Source organism: Rhinolophus ferrumequinum, chromosome 22 (assembly GCF_004115265.2).
Source record: "Rhinolophus ferrumequinum isolate MPI-CBG mRhiFer1 chromosome 22, mRhiFer1_v1.p, whole genome shotgun sequence".
NCBI lineage: Eukaryota > Metazoa > Chordata > Mammalia > Chiroptera > Rhinolophidae > Rhinolophus > Rhinolophus ferrumequinum.
The window spans coordinates 24,325,048-24,343,679 of NC_046305.1; the positions used below are offsets into that span (position 1 = coordinate 24,325,048).

Below are 18,632 nucleotides of genomic sequence, written 5' to 3' on the forward strand. Positions count from 1 at the left end.
AAGCCACTTCAGGTCATCATTGTCTCTCATGTGGACTATTTCAGTAGCCCTTTCAATGGATTCTCTGTCTCAGTTTTTTTTCCTCCTTCCACCTATATACCTACTGTTGTGAGAGAAATATTCTATGTTCTGTCCTCATCAATTCCTTGATTGAAACTCTTCCATCTCTACTCACTACCTACTAAATAAACTTTAAATGTTTTTAACATACACTTTGATGCTCTCTATAAATTCACTGTAAAGTATCTTGCCAGCTTTTTGTCTCATCACTTCCCATGCTTTATCTAGATCAATTCAGGCTATGTGCAATTCCCTAAACATGCCTCGTCTTTCTTGCCTCTTCATAGCACCTTTTTAAAAAATTATTATTAAACACTCAATTTAAAACACTACAAAAGTTTAAGAGAATAAACACCTGTAATGTCACCATTTTAAGAGAAGTGTTTTCATCTGTGCCTATTATTGCCTCATCCTTTTCTACAAGAATAAAGGTTTTAACAAATGTAAACATAAGTACTTGTTATTTTGTATTCTAGTTTTACTTAAGATTATATATTTAAGATTTTGTGTTCATAATTATCACTGTAAAAGGCTGCTTTACATTTGATGTACCATAACTTATTTAAAAATTTTTAAAAAGATTGGACATTTCAAATGATCACAAGATCTTGCTAGTGTAGATAATACAGGCAATAATATAATGAATAGCTTCAAATTAAAAATCATTTTGCTCAAGTTAAATTAACCCTAAGAGTGGACTTACTTGGTTAAAAAGCTCGTAACTTTATGACTACATTTCTAAAATCTTCATTCCACTTGGAATATCTCCTTCCTAATCTTTGTCTCTAACTCCTACTCCCCTTTAAAGGCTCAAATAACTATGACCTCTTCCGTGACAACTTTCCAGCCTCTTCCTCCCAGACAGAAGTCATCCTGCTAGCTAACATCTGAGCTCCCATAGCACACTGTTCTGTGCAAGGTGTTTATTTCATCCTAAACACCTGAATTAACCACTTATATAAGTATATATCTATATGTCAGCAGTGCCTATCTTAAAATGTGTATACATTTTTTGACACCTTCTGCACATCTATATACAAGTCTTATGTCTATCAATAGACTGTGGGTTACTTCAGAGTCCATCTATTACTCTCTTTTGTAACGTCACCTAGAGATTTTTCCATTATTTCAAGCTCTCTTATGTATTTGCTGTGTATTGTACCCAGATTTCCCATGTGTTTTAAGTAAAGGTCAGAGTGTAAAATGGAAGAAGCTTGTCATATCAGCTCAGTATGACATCTTGATGGGAAAACCTTGGAATTCTTGTGTTTTCTGCACTCAAAAAAAGGAGAAGAGAATATATTCACTTGTGTTGTTCCATCTCAAATTAACCATGCAGGACTGGGTTTCATCCAAAAGACCAATATTTCTGCAATATTACTGCAGAATACTTGGAAACCTGGTTTTATAAACATGATGTAAGGGAGACCCAGGAGAGTTTGGGTCCTAATTCTACTTTTTTCTCAATAGGTCAACAGGTCATTTTAATATATAATTGTTTTGAACCTATTACCCGAAAATGAGAGGTTAACTTTTACCTCATACATTTTCATTAATTTGAGGTCAATTTTTGCCTCACCATTACTGTCTCATATCAAAATGTAAGATAGCACACCCTTAGCTGTGATTCTAGCTTCCCATTATTCTTAAAAACAGGAATTTAAACTCTTAACTCCTCATTAATGCGTTGCTAATTCTAGTCTTAAACAGATAACCACCACATTCTGAGTGCAACACACACACACACACACACACACACACACACACACACACACAATGCATTACACAACTGCAGTTGGTTACTATGAAGTTGCTTTCCAGTGAAATGAGGGAAAAATCTGAAACCAATTTCAAAACCAAGAGGAAAATTTATTCATAAGTGTATTTCCATTACCCAGTCGGCTCAGCTACAATGTCTGGGCAACATTTTTGCCTGCAACTCAGCTTTCTTTATTTCCAGAGAATATTTTAGTTCCTCCATTGTTAAGCCATTTTTCTTTAATCTTTTCCGAAAGTTTTCTATGGTTTTGCAAAAATCCTTCCTCTCCTGAAAGGCAAACTGAATAAAGAAAACAAAAATTTAAGTTACAACGTAAGAACTGAGACCCCATTATCCACTCTAAAGCCCCTGAATGGGGGCTCAGATCCAGACTAACTCAAGTAGGGATCTGGGCCTTCAACAGGATGCTTAAATGTACTTGTTATTATCCCAGTAGTAAACATAAACTAAAAGAGGGTTCTCAATGAAAACTGATCTGTTCAATGTTTTTTTGGAGTCTAGAAGAATTTTATAGACTTTTCACAGCAATACTTCCAAGTCTAAGACATGAGTTTATGTACCTTGCTCGATAAAGCACATAAAACAGCAACTCCTACTCACATGGCCTCATGAGGTATTTGTGATGATGATGGCGAATGGGAACTTCCATATATAAAAATGTGAGTTAATAGTTAATGAGCCCCATTCTACAATCAGGCCAAGACCAACCCATTCAAAGCCATCCAAAATTGAACAGATATTTACTAAGCATGTGCCAGGAGCAATGCCAGGCCCTGGAGACAGAGTGGTGAACCAGACAGACAAGAGTCTACTACTTACAAGTGCCTTCTCACACGCAGTCTGGGGAGCCACTTTGGGAACTTCTTGGATCAATTCACAGTCCGGAAGTGCACTGCTCCACTCCCCATCAATGCACTGCTGGTCTTGTGTGCCCACTAAGTGGTATCTGAACAGAAATTAGAATGGCAACACCCTTAGCCTTTCCACTTTCTGAACTGGGTAACTAAGGCTGGTTTTGTGCCATTGTAGTTCAGTATTTCATAGTGTGATAAAAGCCACCTCTCTGTCCCTGATCCATAACGTGTGCTTAAGTTATCTCAGTATAACAAAGCAGTAATAAAGTAAAACCACTCATCTGAGGGGTGCAGAGGACCCAAGTGATGAGTCAACCCATAAAACATGGAGAAATGAGAAATTCTGAATATGTGTGTTTACATACACAGTTTTTGGATGGGGAGGGTGAGGAAAGAAGCTCTTCATCATTCAGTTAACTTTTTAAAAAGCATCTGTCATCTATACTGTAGAAAGGAGTAGAAAGCTAGAAAGAGCCTTCAAATAAATTTTAACGAACTTTAGTAAAAGTAGTAAAAAGGAGCTGTGGTTTTAATAAGAAAAACATGAGAGCTGACTATAAAATTGGTTGGAGATACATAATGAGATTGAAATTCTAGTGAGGATACATGACCCTGAGTTAATAAGATTTAGATAAGGGAAAATAAAGCGTAGATCTATAAGGTGGGTGACCAGGCAATCTAAATTAAGGTAAGACTTTACGATATTTTAAGGGTCTATACTTTAAATCGTTCTATTTCTGCACTTCCATATGTTCTGTATTTATTTGAAATTTTTGTTCTGAGATTCTTTAGAAAAACACATATTTTTAATATTTTGTCTTGTCTTAACTAAGAGAAAAAAAGTGATACTTTAATTAGGATAAATAAGAGGATCAGTCTGTCTTTTGAGGGTTGGGGAGAGCTGGTAATAGGCTAAAGCAGCTCTCAAAATCAGAATGAGCTCAGAATCCTGAAACAGTAGGAAATCAGGGGACTATTAATAGTTTGAGACAGACTGAGTCATTCCCAAAAATGATACTACTAGTCAATGGGCAAGATCTCATATTTGAAAGGCTGTGTATACTTACCTCTCTTCACAGTAGTAAGTAATGGTAGATCCTGAGTTGAAATCTCTTCCTTCAAAATAGCCATGAGCTGGAACCCCAGGATGGCCACAGTGTCCTGAGAGACAAGAGTATAAGAGTGCCAATTGGGAAGTCTGGTTATGCTCAATTAACAGTGCTCCCTAAGTGCAACTGTCTATGCCAGCACCTGCCATCTCCATAACAGCACATGTGGGACCTTGGGACATCCTCTCCATTCATTTCTTTTTGGTCAAAATTATCTTGGTCCATGGAAAAGACCCCCTCTACCAGCTCATCCTCTGAGTCATTAGCGATTTGTGTGTACTTTCTGATTGGCAGGAGCTCAAGGAAAGAAAGTTTAAGTTGTAGGGATGTTAATTGTCAGTGTGCAAGAAAAAAAAATCAGGCCATAGGTAGAAGTGGAAAAAATAACTCCCTGAGACAGGAGATAAACAGTGTGAGCTCAAATGGAGGTTGCCAACCCCTGTGGGACAGAGTTGCACAATATGAGAGCTTCAGAAAAAAAGGAAAACAGAGCTGGAAGCAATGAGGATAAGTCTGTAAAACTGTGGAAAAAGAGATGATGAGGTACTAGATGTTGTGAGTTTGGGTTCCAGTTCTTGTAGTAGCCACACGGCACTAAAGAATTCACTTCATCCCCCTCCTCTTTCCCCGAACCTATAAGAGGGGCAGATTAAATGATATTATCCCCACGGTTCCTTTCAGCTCAGAGATTGAGTCTACACATGATCAAGATTAAAGACTAAATCCATAATAATACCAGATGAAACAGACTTCAGGATAAAAAAGGCAACAAGAGACAAAGACAAAGACGTTTCATAACGATAAAGGGAACTATACAAAAAGAAGACATAACAGTCATCAATATTTATGCCCCCAATCAGGGAGCACCAAAATATACTAACAGAACTAAAGGGAGAAATTTACCAAAACACAATTATATTTAGGGACCTAAATACATCATTAACAGCTATGGATAGATCATCCAAACAGAAAATAAATAAAGAAATAGTAGCCCTAAATGACACATTAGATGAAATGGACATAATTGACATTTATAGAGCACTTCATTCCAGAACATCAGACTATACATTCTTTTCTAGTGGACATGGAACATTCTCAAGGATAGACCATATATTGGGGCATAAAACTAGCCTCAACAAATTTAAGAAGATTGAAATCATACCAAGCATACTCTCTGATCACAAGGCTTTGAAATTGGATATCAACTGCAAAAAGAAAGCAGGAAAAAACACAAACATGTGGAGATTAAACAATATACTTTTAAAGAATGACTGGGTCAAAGAGGAAATAAGAGGAGGGATCAAAAGATACATAGAAACAAATGACAATGAAAATACATCTTACTAAAATTTTTGGGATGCAGCAAAAGCAGTTTTAAAAAGAAAATTTATATCATTACAGGCCTATCTCAAGAAGGAAGAAAAATCCAAGATAAATAACCTCACGTTACACTTTAAAGAACTAGAAAAAGAAGAACAAATAAAACCCAAAGTCAGCAGGAGGAAGGAAATAACAAAAATCAGAGCAGAACTAAATGAAATAGAGAACAAAAAGACAATACAAAAAATTAATGTGACGAAGAGTTGGTTCTTTGAAAAGATTAATAAAATTGACAAACCCTTGGCTATACTCACTTAGATAAAAAGAGAAAAGACAGTATAATAAAATCAGAAATGAAAGAGGGGAAGTTATCACGGATGCCACAGAAATACAAAGGATCATCCAAGAATACTATGAAGGACTATGTGCCACCAAATTCAATAACCTAGAAGAAATGGACAAGTTCTTAGAAACATATAGCCTTCCTAGGCTGAATCACAAAGAACTGGAAAATCTAAATAGAATGATCAACAGTAAAGAAATTTAATCAGTCAGCCGAAACCTTCCCAAAAGCAAAAATTCGGGACCAGGTGGCTTCACTACTGAATTCTACCAAACATTCAAAGAGGATCTAATACCTGTCCTGCTCAAACTCTTCCAAAAAATTGAAGAACAGACAATACTCCCTAATTCATTTTATGAGGCCAACATTACCCTGATACTGAAACCTGGTAAGGATGAAAGATAAGTTCCATATGATCTCACTTATTTGCGGATTCTAAAGAAAAGAATAAGTGAATGAACTAATCAGAAACTGTTTGGGAGACAATGAGGAAAAACTGAGGGTTGCTAGATGGGCGGGGGGAGTGGGGGGTGGGGGGGAGGGTGAGGGGATTGGAGGGCAGTCGGTGACCACAGGATGGCCACGGGGTTTGAAAATTAATCTGGGGAACGTAATTTGGTGGTTACCAGAGCGTAAGGGGGTTGGGGGGTGGGGGATGAGGGTGAGGGGGATCAAATGTACGGTGATGGAAGGGGAGCTGACTCTGGGTGGTGAACACACAGTGTGATTTATGGATGATGTGATTCAGAATTGCATAACTGAAATCTGTGTAATTCTACTAACAATTGTCACCCCAATAAATTAAAAAAAAAAAAAAAAAAAAGGAAATTAAGGACCAATATCTCTGATGAATACAGATGCAAAAATCCTACACAAAAATTCTAGCAAATCGAATGCAACAATGCATTAAAAAGATTATACATCACGACCAAGTGGGGTTCATCCCAGTGGCACAAGGATGGTTCAACACACACAAATCGATCAATGTGGTACACCATATAAACAAAATAAAGGACAAAAATCATATGATTATATCAATAGATGCAGAAAAGGCATTTGACAAGATACAACATCAATTTATGATGAAAACACTGAATAAAATAGAAGGAAAATACCTCAACATAATAAAGGCCATATATGACAAACCCTCAATTACTATCATAATTAACGGTGAAAAACTGAAGCCCTTTCTTCTATGTTCAGGAATATGACAGGGCTGTCCCCTATCACCTCTGCTTTTCAACATAGTACTGGAAGTCCTAGACAGAGCAATCAGGAAAGAGAAAAAAATAAAAGGCATCCAAATTGGGAATGAAGAAGTAAAAATGTCACTTTTTGCAGATGACATGATGCTATATATAGAAAACCCTAAAGACATTACCAAAAAACTATTAGAAACAATAAATGAATACAGCAAAGTTGCCAGCTATAAAATCAACGTGCTAACTTCCATTGCATTCCTATATACTAACAATGAAATCTTAGAAAAAGAAATTAAAAAAAAATTCCTTTTGCAATTGCAACAAAAAGAATAAAATACCTAGGAATAAACTTAACCAAGGATGTGAAAGACTTACATACCGAAAACTGTAAGACATTTTTAAAAGAAATTGAAGAAGACACAAAGAAATGGAAAGACATTCCATATTCATGAATTGGAAGAATTAACATAGTTAAAATGGCCATATTATCCAAAGCAATATACAGATTCAATACAATCCCCATCAAAATCCCAAGGGCATTTTTTAAAGAAATAGAACAAAACATCATCAGATTTGTATGGACCCACAAAAGACTCTGAATAGCCAAAGCAATCATACGAAAAAAGAACAATGCTAAAGGTATCACTCTCTCTGCCTTCAACTTGTACTACAGGGCAGCAATAATCAAAACAGTATGGTATTGGCAGAAAAACAGACACACAGACCAATGGAATAGAACTGAGAACCCAGAAATTAACCCACATAAATACGGACAGACAATTTTTGACAAAGAAGCCAAAAATATACAATGGAGAAAAGGCAGCCTCTTCAATAAATGATGCTGGGAGAATTGGAAAGCTACATGCAAAAGAATGAAAGTAGACTGCTCTGTCACCATGTATGAAAATTAACTCAAAATGGATCAAAGACCTAAACATAAGACCTGAAACAATAAAATGCATGGAAGAAAACATAGGTGCTAAACTTATGGACCTTGGGTTCAAACAGCATATTATGAATTTGACCCCAAAGGCAAGGAAAGTAAAAGCTAAAATAAATGAATGGAACTATATCAAACTTAAAAGCTTCTGCACAGCAAAAGAAACCATTGACAAAATAAAGAGGCAACTAACTGAGTGGGAGAAGGTTTTTGCAAACAACACCTCCGAGAAGGGGCTAATATCCGAAATATATAAAGAACTCATACAACTCAAGAACAATAAATGCAACAAACAATCCAATTAAAAACAATCCAATTAAAAAATTAGCAGAGGGCCTGAATAGACATTTCTCTAAAGAAGACATATAAATGGCCAATAGACATATGAAAAAAGGCTCAACATCACTAATCATCAGAGAAATGCAAATAAAAACCACAATGAGATATCACCTCACACCGGTTAGAATGGCTATCATCAACAAGACAAATAGTAACAAGTGTTGGAGAGGCTGTGGAAAAAAGGAACCCTCATATACTGTTGGTGGGAATGCAGACTGGTGAAGCCGCTATGGAAGGCAGTGGGGAGGTTTCTCAAAAAATTAAGAATAGAGTTACCATATGACCCAGCAATCCCTCTCCCGGGTGTCTACTCAAAATATCTGAAAACATTTATCCTTAAAGATATATGTGCTCCAATCTTCATTGCAGCTTTATTTATGGTGGCCAAGACATGGAAATAACAAAAGTGTCCTTCGATCGATGATTGGATAAAGAAGTTGTGGTAGATATATACAATGGAATACTATCCTGCCATAAGAAAAGATGAAATAGTACCATTTGCAACAACATGAATGGATTTTGAGATGATTATGCTAAGGGAAATAAGTCAGACAGAAAAAAGTCAAGAACCATATGATTTCACTGACATGTGGTATATAAAACTTAAAACAACAAGTGAACAAGACAAACAAATGAAGAAGCAAAAACTCATAGACACAGGCAATAGTTTAGTGATTACCAGAGGGTTAGGGGTAAGGGGATCGTAGATGAGAGAAAACAGGATCAAATATATGGTGATTCCGGGTGGTGAACACACAATGTGACATATAGATGATGTATTACAGAATTGTACCCCTGAAATCTATGTAACTTTACTAACAATTGTTACCCCAATAAACTTTAATTTAAAAAAATTAAAGGCTAAATCAAGAATAATTACATAGGTGTACATTTATTGAAACATAAAGGTCTTCAAAACAAATAACTGAGTATAAAAACAGCAAAGAAAAAGAGTATGTATAATACTATTTTTGTAAAACACAGTCATACACAAACATATCTGAGCAAAAAATTCTGAAAATTATGTATCAAAGTATATATATCAAAGTATATATATATGAAACCTACTGGGTAGTAGGTTTGTAGGTAATTGTTCTCTTCTATTTTCTAAATTTTCTACAACAGAGGTACATTACTTGAGCAGTTAATAAATAATTGTTAAAAAATCAAAAGCTGAGTTCAAAAGCTGTATAGAAGAAAGGAAAAAGAATTTCAACGAGCTGATTAAACTCAATTTAGACAGGGTTTTTCTGGTGACTTTTAAGAGTACAGTTTTGAACTGAAGGAAATGATATGGATCCTGGGTCTAAATAGAAAAGAATCTGCTTTATTCTAGGGAGCTTCCCCTGGAATTGGGCATTGGGCAATGAACTAAAACAAAGGGATAGACAGAGATCCTGTGTTTTGGAGTTAGGATAGGAACTACTTGAATTAAAGGGGAGTAAAACAGAAAAAGCCCCCAAAATATAAATATTTTAAACCAGTGCCAAGCTAATGATGTAGATGATTTTATATGCTTGTGATTTAACAGCATCTAGTATATACGTATGTTTTAAGTAACCCCAAACTTCTAAATAAAAATATATACAGTTTCTGTTTTTAAACTGCCTATTTATTACTTTAATAGCTACTGCCAAAATACATCGAAAGAGTCGTATCACCTTCTCTTGCTGATATAAGTGGTTGGTCCCTCATATACTGAAGGATATTAGATGACATCAATTTTTGAGCTAATCTGATCAGTAAAAACTTGGCATCTAACTTTAACATCTATTTCTATAATTATTAGTAATGTTTACTAGTCTTTCATAAGTTTGAGAAATATAAATGCTGTTTGTGACTACTTTTGGAATTGCCTATCCTTAAAATTTTCCTTTAAAACTAAATATATTCTTTTTTATTATTAAAATTTATTGGGTACTACAGGGCAGCAATAAACAGTGGTCAACAAAACTGCATAGGTTGCAAGTGTACAATTCTCTAATCCATCATCTGTATATTGCATTATGTTTTCACCACCCAGACTCAGTTCTCCTTCCATCACCATATGTTTGATCCCCTTTACCCTCTTACCATATGATCCAGCAATTGCACTCCTCAGTATTTACCCGAAGGAGTTGAAAACTTATGTCCACACAAAATCTGCACACAACGTCTGTAGTAGCTTTATTCAAAATTACCAAAACTTGGAAACAACCAAAATGTCCTTCAGAGGTGAATGGATAAACTGTGGTGCATCCAGAAATTAAATACTATTCAGTGATAAAAAGAAATGAGTTATCAAGCCGTGGAAAGACATGGAGGAACTTTAAAAACATATTACTATGTGAAAGAAGCCAGTCTGAAAAGGCTGCCTACTGTATGATTCCAGCTACAGGACAGTCTGAAAAAGGCAAAGCTATGGAAACGATAAAAATATCAGTGGTTGAGAGGGGTGGGGGAAGTAGAGAGATAAATACAGAGGATTTTTAAGGCAGTGAAAATACTCTATGTATGATATATGGATATATGTCATTACACATTTGTCCAAACCCATGGAATGTACAGCAACAAGAGTGATCCCTAAGGCAAACGATAGACTTTGGGTGATTGTGATATGTCCAATGTAGGTTCATCCTTGGTAACAAATGTACCACTCTGCTGAGTGATGTTGATAATGGTGGAAGCTGGGGGGCAGGGGTATAGGGCAATCTTTGTACCTTCCTCTCAGTTTTATTGTAAAACTAAAACTGCTCTTTAAAAAAAATTAAGTCTTTAAATAAATAAATTTGCAATGTTAAATATATACTTTTCCAAATGAGATTTTAAAATTAATTTTTTGTTTCATATTTTTTTAATTTAAAATTCTGATTAGAATTGCATTGTAATACCAAGTTTGCCCATCCAGGATCATGGCATACCTTTTCTTTTATTCAAGTTTTATTTTATATCCTTCAGTAAATTTTTTTTTAATTTATTGGGGTGACAATTGTTAGTAAAATTACATAGATTTCAGGTGTACAATTCTTTATTACATCATCTATAAATCCCATTGTGTGTTCACCACTCAGGGTCAGTTTTCCTTCCATCACCATATATTTGACCCCCTTTACCCTCATCTCCCACCCCCACCCCCTTACCCTCTGGTAACCACTAAACTATTGTCTGTGTCTATGAGTTTTTGTTTCTCATTTGTTTGTCTTGTTCAGTAAATTTTTATGTAGGTCTCATGAATGGAATTATTTTTACATTTCAATATTCACTTAATAATTATGACTAGAAAATAAAACTCTTGATTTTTCAATATTTATTTTGTATTTAAGAATAAAGTTTTTAATAAAATTTCTTGTATCTTTTAAGTATATTTTGCAAATAATGATATCCTGTGAGTCAGCAATCATTCCAGGAGTCTATGTAGAAATAAAAGCATATATATATATATATATATATATGCATATATATATATGCTTTTATATAGCATATATAACATTTGTTTCAGCATTGTTTGTAATAGTAAAAATATGGAAGTAAAATAAACATTCATCAATATGAGAGATGTGGAATAAGGTATGGCATCTCTACATGCAGTTATTAAAAAGCAGAAGATAGAGCTATACATACTGATCTGAAAAGAATTCCCGTGTATATTGTTATATGAAAAAAAAGCAATGAAAAAATATGTATAGCAAAGACCCATTTTTGTAGGTATATATGTGTGTAGGTATAAGTTTGTGCATTTGCTTTTTTAAAATGTTTGCATAAACATAAGAAAAAGCCAGGAAATAAACACATCTAATTACGTCTGAGAGCTGTGAATTGTAGTGATGGATGGAGATACTTGATACTTTCAACTCTTATCTTATATAATTTTGCAACGAATGAGTTATGATTTTTTTCCTGTTTTTGTGTGACAAATAAAAACTTTGTCACTATCTTGAAAAAAAAAAAAAAAGTTGGATGTCCCCAACTATCCTGTGTTGGACCTAGTAGGACAGGAATGCTACTTGAGAAAAGAATAAAGTGTTGTTCACTGTTTGAATGCTGTTCATTTCATCGGACTGTATCATCTGAGTTGAAGTGCAGCTCTGTGAGCTCCACTTGTTTCGTGGCTGCCTGTTAGATACAAAGCATATATATATGCTTTTATTCCTAAGCCCTTCCCAGATACAAAATAGAGGAAAGCATCACAAGGATGTGGCGAATGCAGAGGATGTCACTGCTGATCAGTACCTTTGGGATTTGTACTTGTTTCTCTTGTACTTACTGCTTTTGCAGATGGGAAGGGGAGGCACCCAGGTGTGGTCCTCTAGGCACTGGCTCCAATTGCTGCCCTTGAGGATGTAGTCCTCTTTGCACATAAACGTGATTCTGTCATTCACATTCACAGGGCCTGGGGAACTGAACTCACCATTCACCAGCACAGGGTCAGGACAGTGGCCCACTGAAGAAGAAAGAGGCAGCGATCTGAATGGGCCAGGCAGAAGCCCCACACAGCAAAGGCTAGACCTCCTCAGCCATCATTAAGAAAATAGGAAACTAGAGCCAAAACTGCACTTTTTAACAGGAACTGGTGCATGGTACCAAACCATATCAATGCAGGATGAGAAAAGACTGCGTTGGCCTAAGTGTAGTAGAAAAGGTCCTGGTCATACACAAAAGTGATAATTGACACTTGAACTTACTACAAGTAATTAAGCATACGGTAAAACTGGAAACTACCAATAGCATATTCATCGTCCTGTTCTGTTAAGCTTTGCTCAAAATTGTTGAGCCTATGTTTGAGGCAAGTGTTTTCTTCCCTTTCATCCAGCCAAATATATACATTACTCATCACTTTTTACTTTGTTTGGTTTTTCCCAGGTAGAAAAACAAGGGAGAATGCAGAGGGGTGTGAATTTGGTCATGTGAACAAAAGATAAGCATGCTGGTGTGCTTTATTCTAGGTATAAAGAACTAATCCAGCTATTCCTGAAAATAGTAACACTAAAGAGGAAATAGACTAATTATTCTCCATCACTATAGACACCATAATGAGTTTTGTGAACTTGAGCAAATCACTTAGATCTCAGTTATCACATCTGTAAATTGAGAACATAAATTTTTCCCAGTTCAAAAGTTACACGATGAATGAAATAAAATGATATGATACTTACTTCAAAATAATAATGCAAAGCAGAATTGTAGAGGAAAAAAGATTAGTCACGTGTTGATAATTGTTGAAGCTGGGTGATAAGTACATATGAGTTCATTTTACTCATCTGTCATTTGCAGTTTAAATTTATCATAATATAAAATTTTAAAGCAGTATGATATTAAACAAATTACAGCCAAAAATAGTCATTTTAATATATGGTAGAAATTCATTCCTTCTTGTAGGGATGATTGAGTCTATTAAGGGCTGATCGTGTGCCAGCTACAAGAAGTTCCATCACTAGAGTGCTTTAAAAATGGATTCCTAGAAGTTGAGAATTTTGTTTCTTATAGAATTTTCACATGGCCTACTGAAGGTAGGATGTGAAAGAATGCAGTGGGATGACAAAATGGACAAAGAAGCAGAAAGATCAAACTTACAGCGGCACTTGGGAGTGGGGGCATTCCACTCCTTCGAGGCATTGCAAAAAAAGGTTTTCTCTCCTACCAGATGGTAGCCCTTAAGACAAATGTAAGTCCCCAGAATTTGTCCCTTTACTTCCTTTGCAATAAATATGCTGTTGTCCACTGGGGGAAGTTCTGGACAGCTCTGCGCTGCAAGGAAAAAGGAAACAGATTCACTTGGCATTTCATGTGCTGTGTGAAAACCCTTGTTAGATTCCCCCATCCGACTTTCTTTTTGCTGGATTATTGACTCTGATTCCTTGTACTCGTTCACGTCCATGTACACCCACATCCCTCCCTACCCAACGATTCCCAAAGATTTGTTTTCAAAAGGAATTTTACTCAAATTCAGCCATAAGTCATCCATTCCCAAAGAAAAAAAAATTCCCTTTTCAAATGACGGCCCTGGAGTTTATAAGACCACTCAAGATTTTAAAACAGGTACCGTTTTTGCTCCTAAAACAGGAGGGGGAAGTAAATAGGTAAGTAAGTAAACCCATTTCACAGAGCAGAATCGTCATTGAATGTTTACAAAGATCCTGTGAAGTACAGAGTATTAGGTCAAGTAATTTGAGATTTTTCAACAAAGCAAATACATTTCATTGATTTAAATTTCATTAAAACCCTTGACAGAATGCCTGATGACCCACAAACTCCTATCAAGTGCCTTGTAAACTGAGCTTAAGAAAAGCATACGTACCATCTGAGCCAGAAATCAGCAACACAACCACAAGATAGCACACAAAGCGAAAAAACATCTTGTGATCAATTCCTTGACCCAGGCTGGAATTAACCCAGCCTAGACACCTTTTTTGGGTCAAAATAGATCTTCTAACACGGCTTAAGATGAGACCACCATCTCCTCCTAGAGAAGGCGTATTGATTCCCCTTCCCTGAAAAGAATAAGGAAAAAAAAGAAAAGAAAACCTACAACAGGAAATAAGAACAGTAAGGAAGTTGGTACAGGGAGGGACTTTGCAAAAACACAAAGGGGTGGTAAAAGAGCTGCCAGTTTTAAAATTCAGTTTCAGAAATTGCTCAGGTTGTGTTCATGCGAATCCAGTTGACCAATCCCTTTGAACTGCAGGCTTATTTTTCCACAAGAGACTTGGGCCAAACAGTCTTGTCATGACCTTCACTTCTGTCAATATTTGCCAGTGTTTACAGTACTTTTTCTGTAACTCTCTCCAGCATTGTGGGTGGAGGAAGGGGTGCCAACCCCTGGTGCTTTCCCAAGTAAAACCCAACTCTGGGTGCTACCTCATCGCCCTTTCTCAAATACCAATATCCTAAGGCTCTGAGCAGCACATGAAATCTCAGGGAAGCCAACTAACCTTACGTGTCTCCGGCCTTTCAGAGTTTTGGCTTTCCAGCAAGGACCTGGTCCGAATTGATTCCAAACCTGAGAAGAACTCAAAAGCCCTGCAGTGACACCGTGTCCCCATTAGCCATGTCTGCGGAAGACTTGCCATTCTGCAGACCTTCCTGTGGCAGGAGTTGGCCTGAGTCCAGAGTCAACCATATGAACTAAGAGAGAGAGCTGAGGGGAATGCTTTGGTCTCGGGAATTAAAGCATGTAAAATTGCTGTGGGGCTCTCATAGCTTTTTGTTCATGACTATTACAGCAAGTAGCTGGCTGGCCAGGCTTCAATTATAAAATTGGGGTAAAATTCCTACAAAATTTTAGGTTTAAAAAATAATAATCATAAAGCATCATAATAATTATGAAGCATAAGGATACAGTAAGATCTCAAATGTTCTTCTCTTCCCCACCCATTATCACTACTTTGTAATGACTTGTTCTTGTCTTTCTCCCATGCTAGACTGCCGACAACTGTAGGACAGAGAGCGTGCCTTATTTGTGTTTGTGTTCTTTTCCTCTGCACTCCAGAATGCAATGCAGAATTGTCTGCTAAACAAATAAAAACAATGCAGGATACATGAAAAGAACACACTCATCCAGAAACTTTACCACAGCCTCTTAAATCCACACTGATAATTTATCATTTATGTATACTGTCTTTATGGTTTTTCCACATCTTTGTTCAACTAATACGTGAGCTCAGATGGATAGTAGACTTGGGTTTATCACTTTGTGAGGTGTGCAAATGTCTAATCACTACGTTGTTTTGTACACCTGACACTAATTTTTAAAAAACTTCATCGTAAAAAAAAATACATGAGCTTCTAGAGTGCAAACACCTTTTAAAGTATAATTTTCAAACAGTTAATCACATGACATTCATGTAAATATAAAATGAGTGTGTCAAAGATTTTATTCAACTAATTAATTAGTGAGGGGACCAGTAAGATACTACAACGAGTTTAAAGGAGAATTTCAGGAACAGAGATTTATATAGTCAGTCAGTCAAAGGCATTCTGAAATGACTTCTCTAACAGATGCAAAGCTGGTAAATATCATACAGGGCAACAAACTGTAATATTTGGAATCAGCTTTCTTAATTGATAGAAATTAATTGATTCCACTAGACAAAACTCTTTTGCTTTGCTGTGATCAGAATCATTTGTATTATTCTCACAAAATAATCATTTGAATTTCTATTTATTTTCTACAAATTAACCTCCATTCTTTAAAAATAATTTCTTATTAAAGAGTTTATTTGCCTTCAACTTACTCTTGAGGGATACATGTATCTAATGTACATATTTTTGCACAACAAATGATTTTTAAAGTGAAGAAAATTTTTGTTTGTTCCTACATAAATATGGACATAAAATAGAGCATCATTTTAGGACATAATTGCAAATAATTCTTCACCTCAATGGTTTATTTCAGATTCAGAATTATTAGGACTTTAGAAAGGTACTATATTGCTTATAATATTGTTTTTCTAATATTTCTCCATGAAATGTAAAAATACACTAAGTGGATTATATAGAGACTATAAATACCCTCACAAAGTTCAGGTCAGGTTTTGCTGTCAAATAAAATAGAAGAAAATTTTGTTTTTAAAGCTTTTTTGCTTTTTTCCTTTTTTTAAATATTTTTATCAAAATATAGCTAACATACAATATTATGTTTCAGGTGTACATCATAGTTATTCAACAGTACCCACCTGGCACTATACATAGTTATGACCACATTATTGATTATATTCCCCATGCTAAAGAAATGATCACCATAAGTTCAGCAACAATCTGACACTGTACCATACTATCACATTATTGACTATATTCCCCTTGCTGTACATTACATCCCCAAGATTTAGTTATTTTATACCTGGAACTTTGAATCTCTTATTCCCCTTTATCTTTCCCCCCTTTTTAAATTTTTCAATTACAGTTGACATTCAATATTATGTTATATTAACTTCAGGTGTACAGCATAGCAGTTAGACATTTATATGATTTATGAAGTGATCCCCCTGTCTAGTACCACCTGGCACTTACACAGTGATTTCTATATTATTGATTATATTCCCTATGCTTTACTTATATCTCCATGACTATTTTATAATTACCAATTTGTATTTCTTAATCCCTTTACCTTTTTCACCTTGCCCTGAACCCCCTCCCATCTATCACCCCAATAGATCTAGTAGTACCTATCTGATACCATACATAGTTATTACAACATTACTGACCATATTCCTCATGCTGTACCCTACATCCCCAGGACTACTGTGTAACCACCAATTTGTACTTCTTAATCCCTTCCCCTTTTTCACCTATCTCAACCCCCATCCCATCTGGTAATCATCAAAATGTTCCCTGTATTGTTTTTGTTTCTGTTTTGTTTGTATTGTTTGTTTGTTTATATTGTTCTTTAGATTCCACTCATAAGTAAAACCATATGACATTTGTCTTTTGCTGTCTGACTTACTACACCCAGCACAATACCCTCTAGGTCCACCCAAGTTGTCACAGATGGCTAGATTTCATTCTTTTTATGGCTGAGTAATATTCCATTGTATATATGTACCATGTCTTCTTTTTCCATTCAGGGACACTTTGGTTGCCTTCATATCTTGGTTATTGTAAATAATGCTGCAATGAACATATGGATGAGTACATCCCCTCAAAATAGGATTTGGGGTTTTTTTTCGGATAAATACCCAGAAGTGGGATTTCAGGATCCTTCTTTGTCTCTTGTTCTAGTCTTTGTTTTAAAGTCTATTTTCTCTGGTATAAATATTGCTACCCCAACTTTTTGTTTGTTTCCATTTTCATGAAGTATCTTTTTCCATCCTTTTACTTTCAATGTGTGTGTGACTTTAGATCTGAAGTGAGTCTCTTGTAGGCAGCATATGTAAGGGTTTTGTTTTCTTATCCATTCAGCCTCCCCTTATCTTTTGATTAGAGCATTTAATCCATTTAAAGTTAAAGTAATTATTGATAGATATGTAGTTATTGACATTTTATTGTTCACATTTTTTTATTTTTTCATCTTAAAGAAGTCCCTCTAAGATTCCTTGTAATTTTGGTTTGGTGTTGGTGAACTCCTTTAGCTTTTTCCTGTCGTGGAAGCTCTATCTGTCCTTCAATTCTAAATGGTAGCGTTGAGGGGTAATCTTAGTTGTAGGTCCTCAATTTTCATCAACTTGAATATTTCCTGCCACTCCCTTCTGGCCTGCAAACTTTCTGTTGAGAAATCAGCTAACAGTCTTATGGGAGGTTACTTGTAGGTAACTAACTGCTTTTCACTTGCTGCTTTTAAGATTCTCTCTTTGTCTTTAACCTTTGGCATTTTAATTATGTTGTATCTTGGGGTTGGCCTCTTTGAGTTTATCTTGTTTGGGACTCTGCATTTCCTGGGCTTGTAGGTGCATTTCCTGGGCTTGTATGTCCATTTCCTTCACCAGGTTAGGGAAGTTTTCTGTCATTATTTCTTCAAATAGGTTTGGAATTCCTTGCTCTCTCTCTTCTCCTTCTGGGGCTCATAAGATGCGAATGTTGATATGCTTGATATTGTCCCAGAGGCCTCTTAAACTTTTTTGGATTCCTTTTCCTTTTTGCTGATTGGATGTTTTCTGCTCTCAGATATTCTATATCACTGGTTTGATCCTCTGCCTCATCTAATCTACTGTTGATTCCCTGTAATGTATTCTTCATTTCTCTTATTGTATTCTTTATTTCTGACTGGTTCTTTT

General features: G+C 35.7%; 1 protein-coding gene across 1 annotated transcript; it reads right to left on the reverse strand.

Moving 5' to 3' along the window:
* Positions 1-1,908: 1,908 nt before the first annotated feature.
* C4BPB (complement component 4 binding protein beta) lies at positions 1,909-14,586 on the reverse strand. The gene is made up of 6 exons (XM_033093151.1): positions 14,222-14,586; positions 13,498-13,671; positions 12,191-12,367; positions 3,762-3,855; positions 2,660-2,786; positions 1,909-2,119 (listed from the first exon to the last, which is right to left on the reverse strand). Exons 1-6 carry the CDS (start codon positions 14,277-14,279, stop codon positions 1,964-1,966), a joined length of 786 nt encoding a protein of 261 aa, XP_032949042.1. The 5' UTR covers positions 14,280-14,586; the 3' UTR covers positions 1,909-1,963.
* Positions 14,587-18,632: the final 4,046 nt, after the last annotated feature.

Bases quoted from the DNA above. Each gene is read 5' to 3' on its own strand.
- C4BPB (XM_033093151.1), bottom strand. From the start codon at position 14,279: ATGTTTTTTCGCTTTGTGTGCTATCTTGTGGTTGTGTTGCTGATTTCT. The intron at 3,856-12,190 runs GTAAGTACAAGA...CTTGTCTCTCAG, and splicing joins CCTTCCCATCTGCAAAAGCA to GACACTGTGGCCATCCTGGG. The intron at 2,120-2,659 runs GTAAGTAGTAGA...TTCTTTATTCAG, and splicing joins CTGCGTGTGAGAAGGCACTT to TTTGCCTTTCAGGAGAGGAA.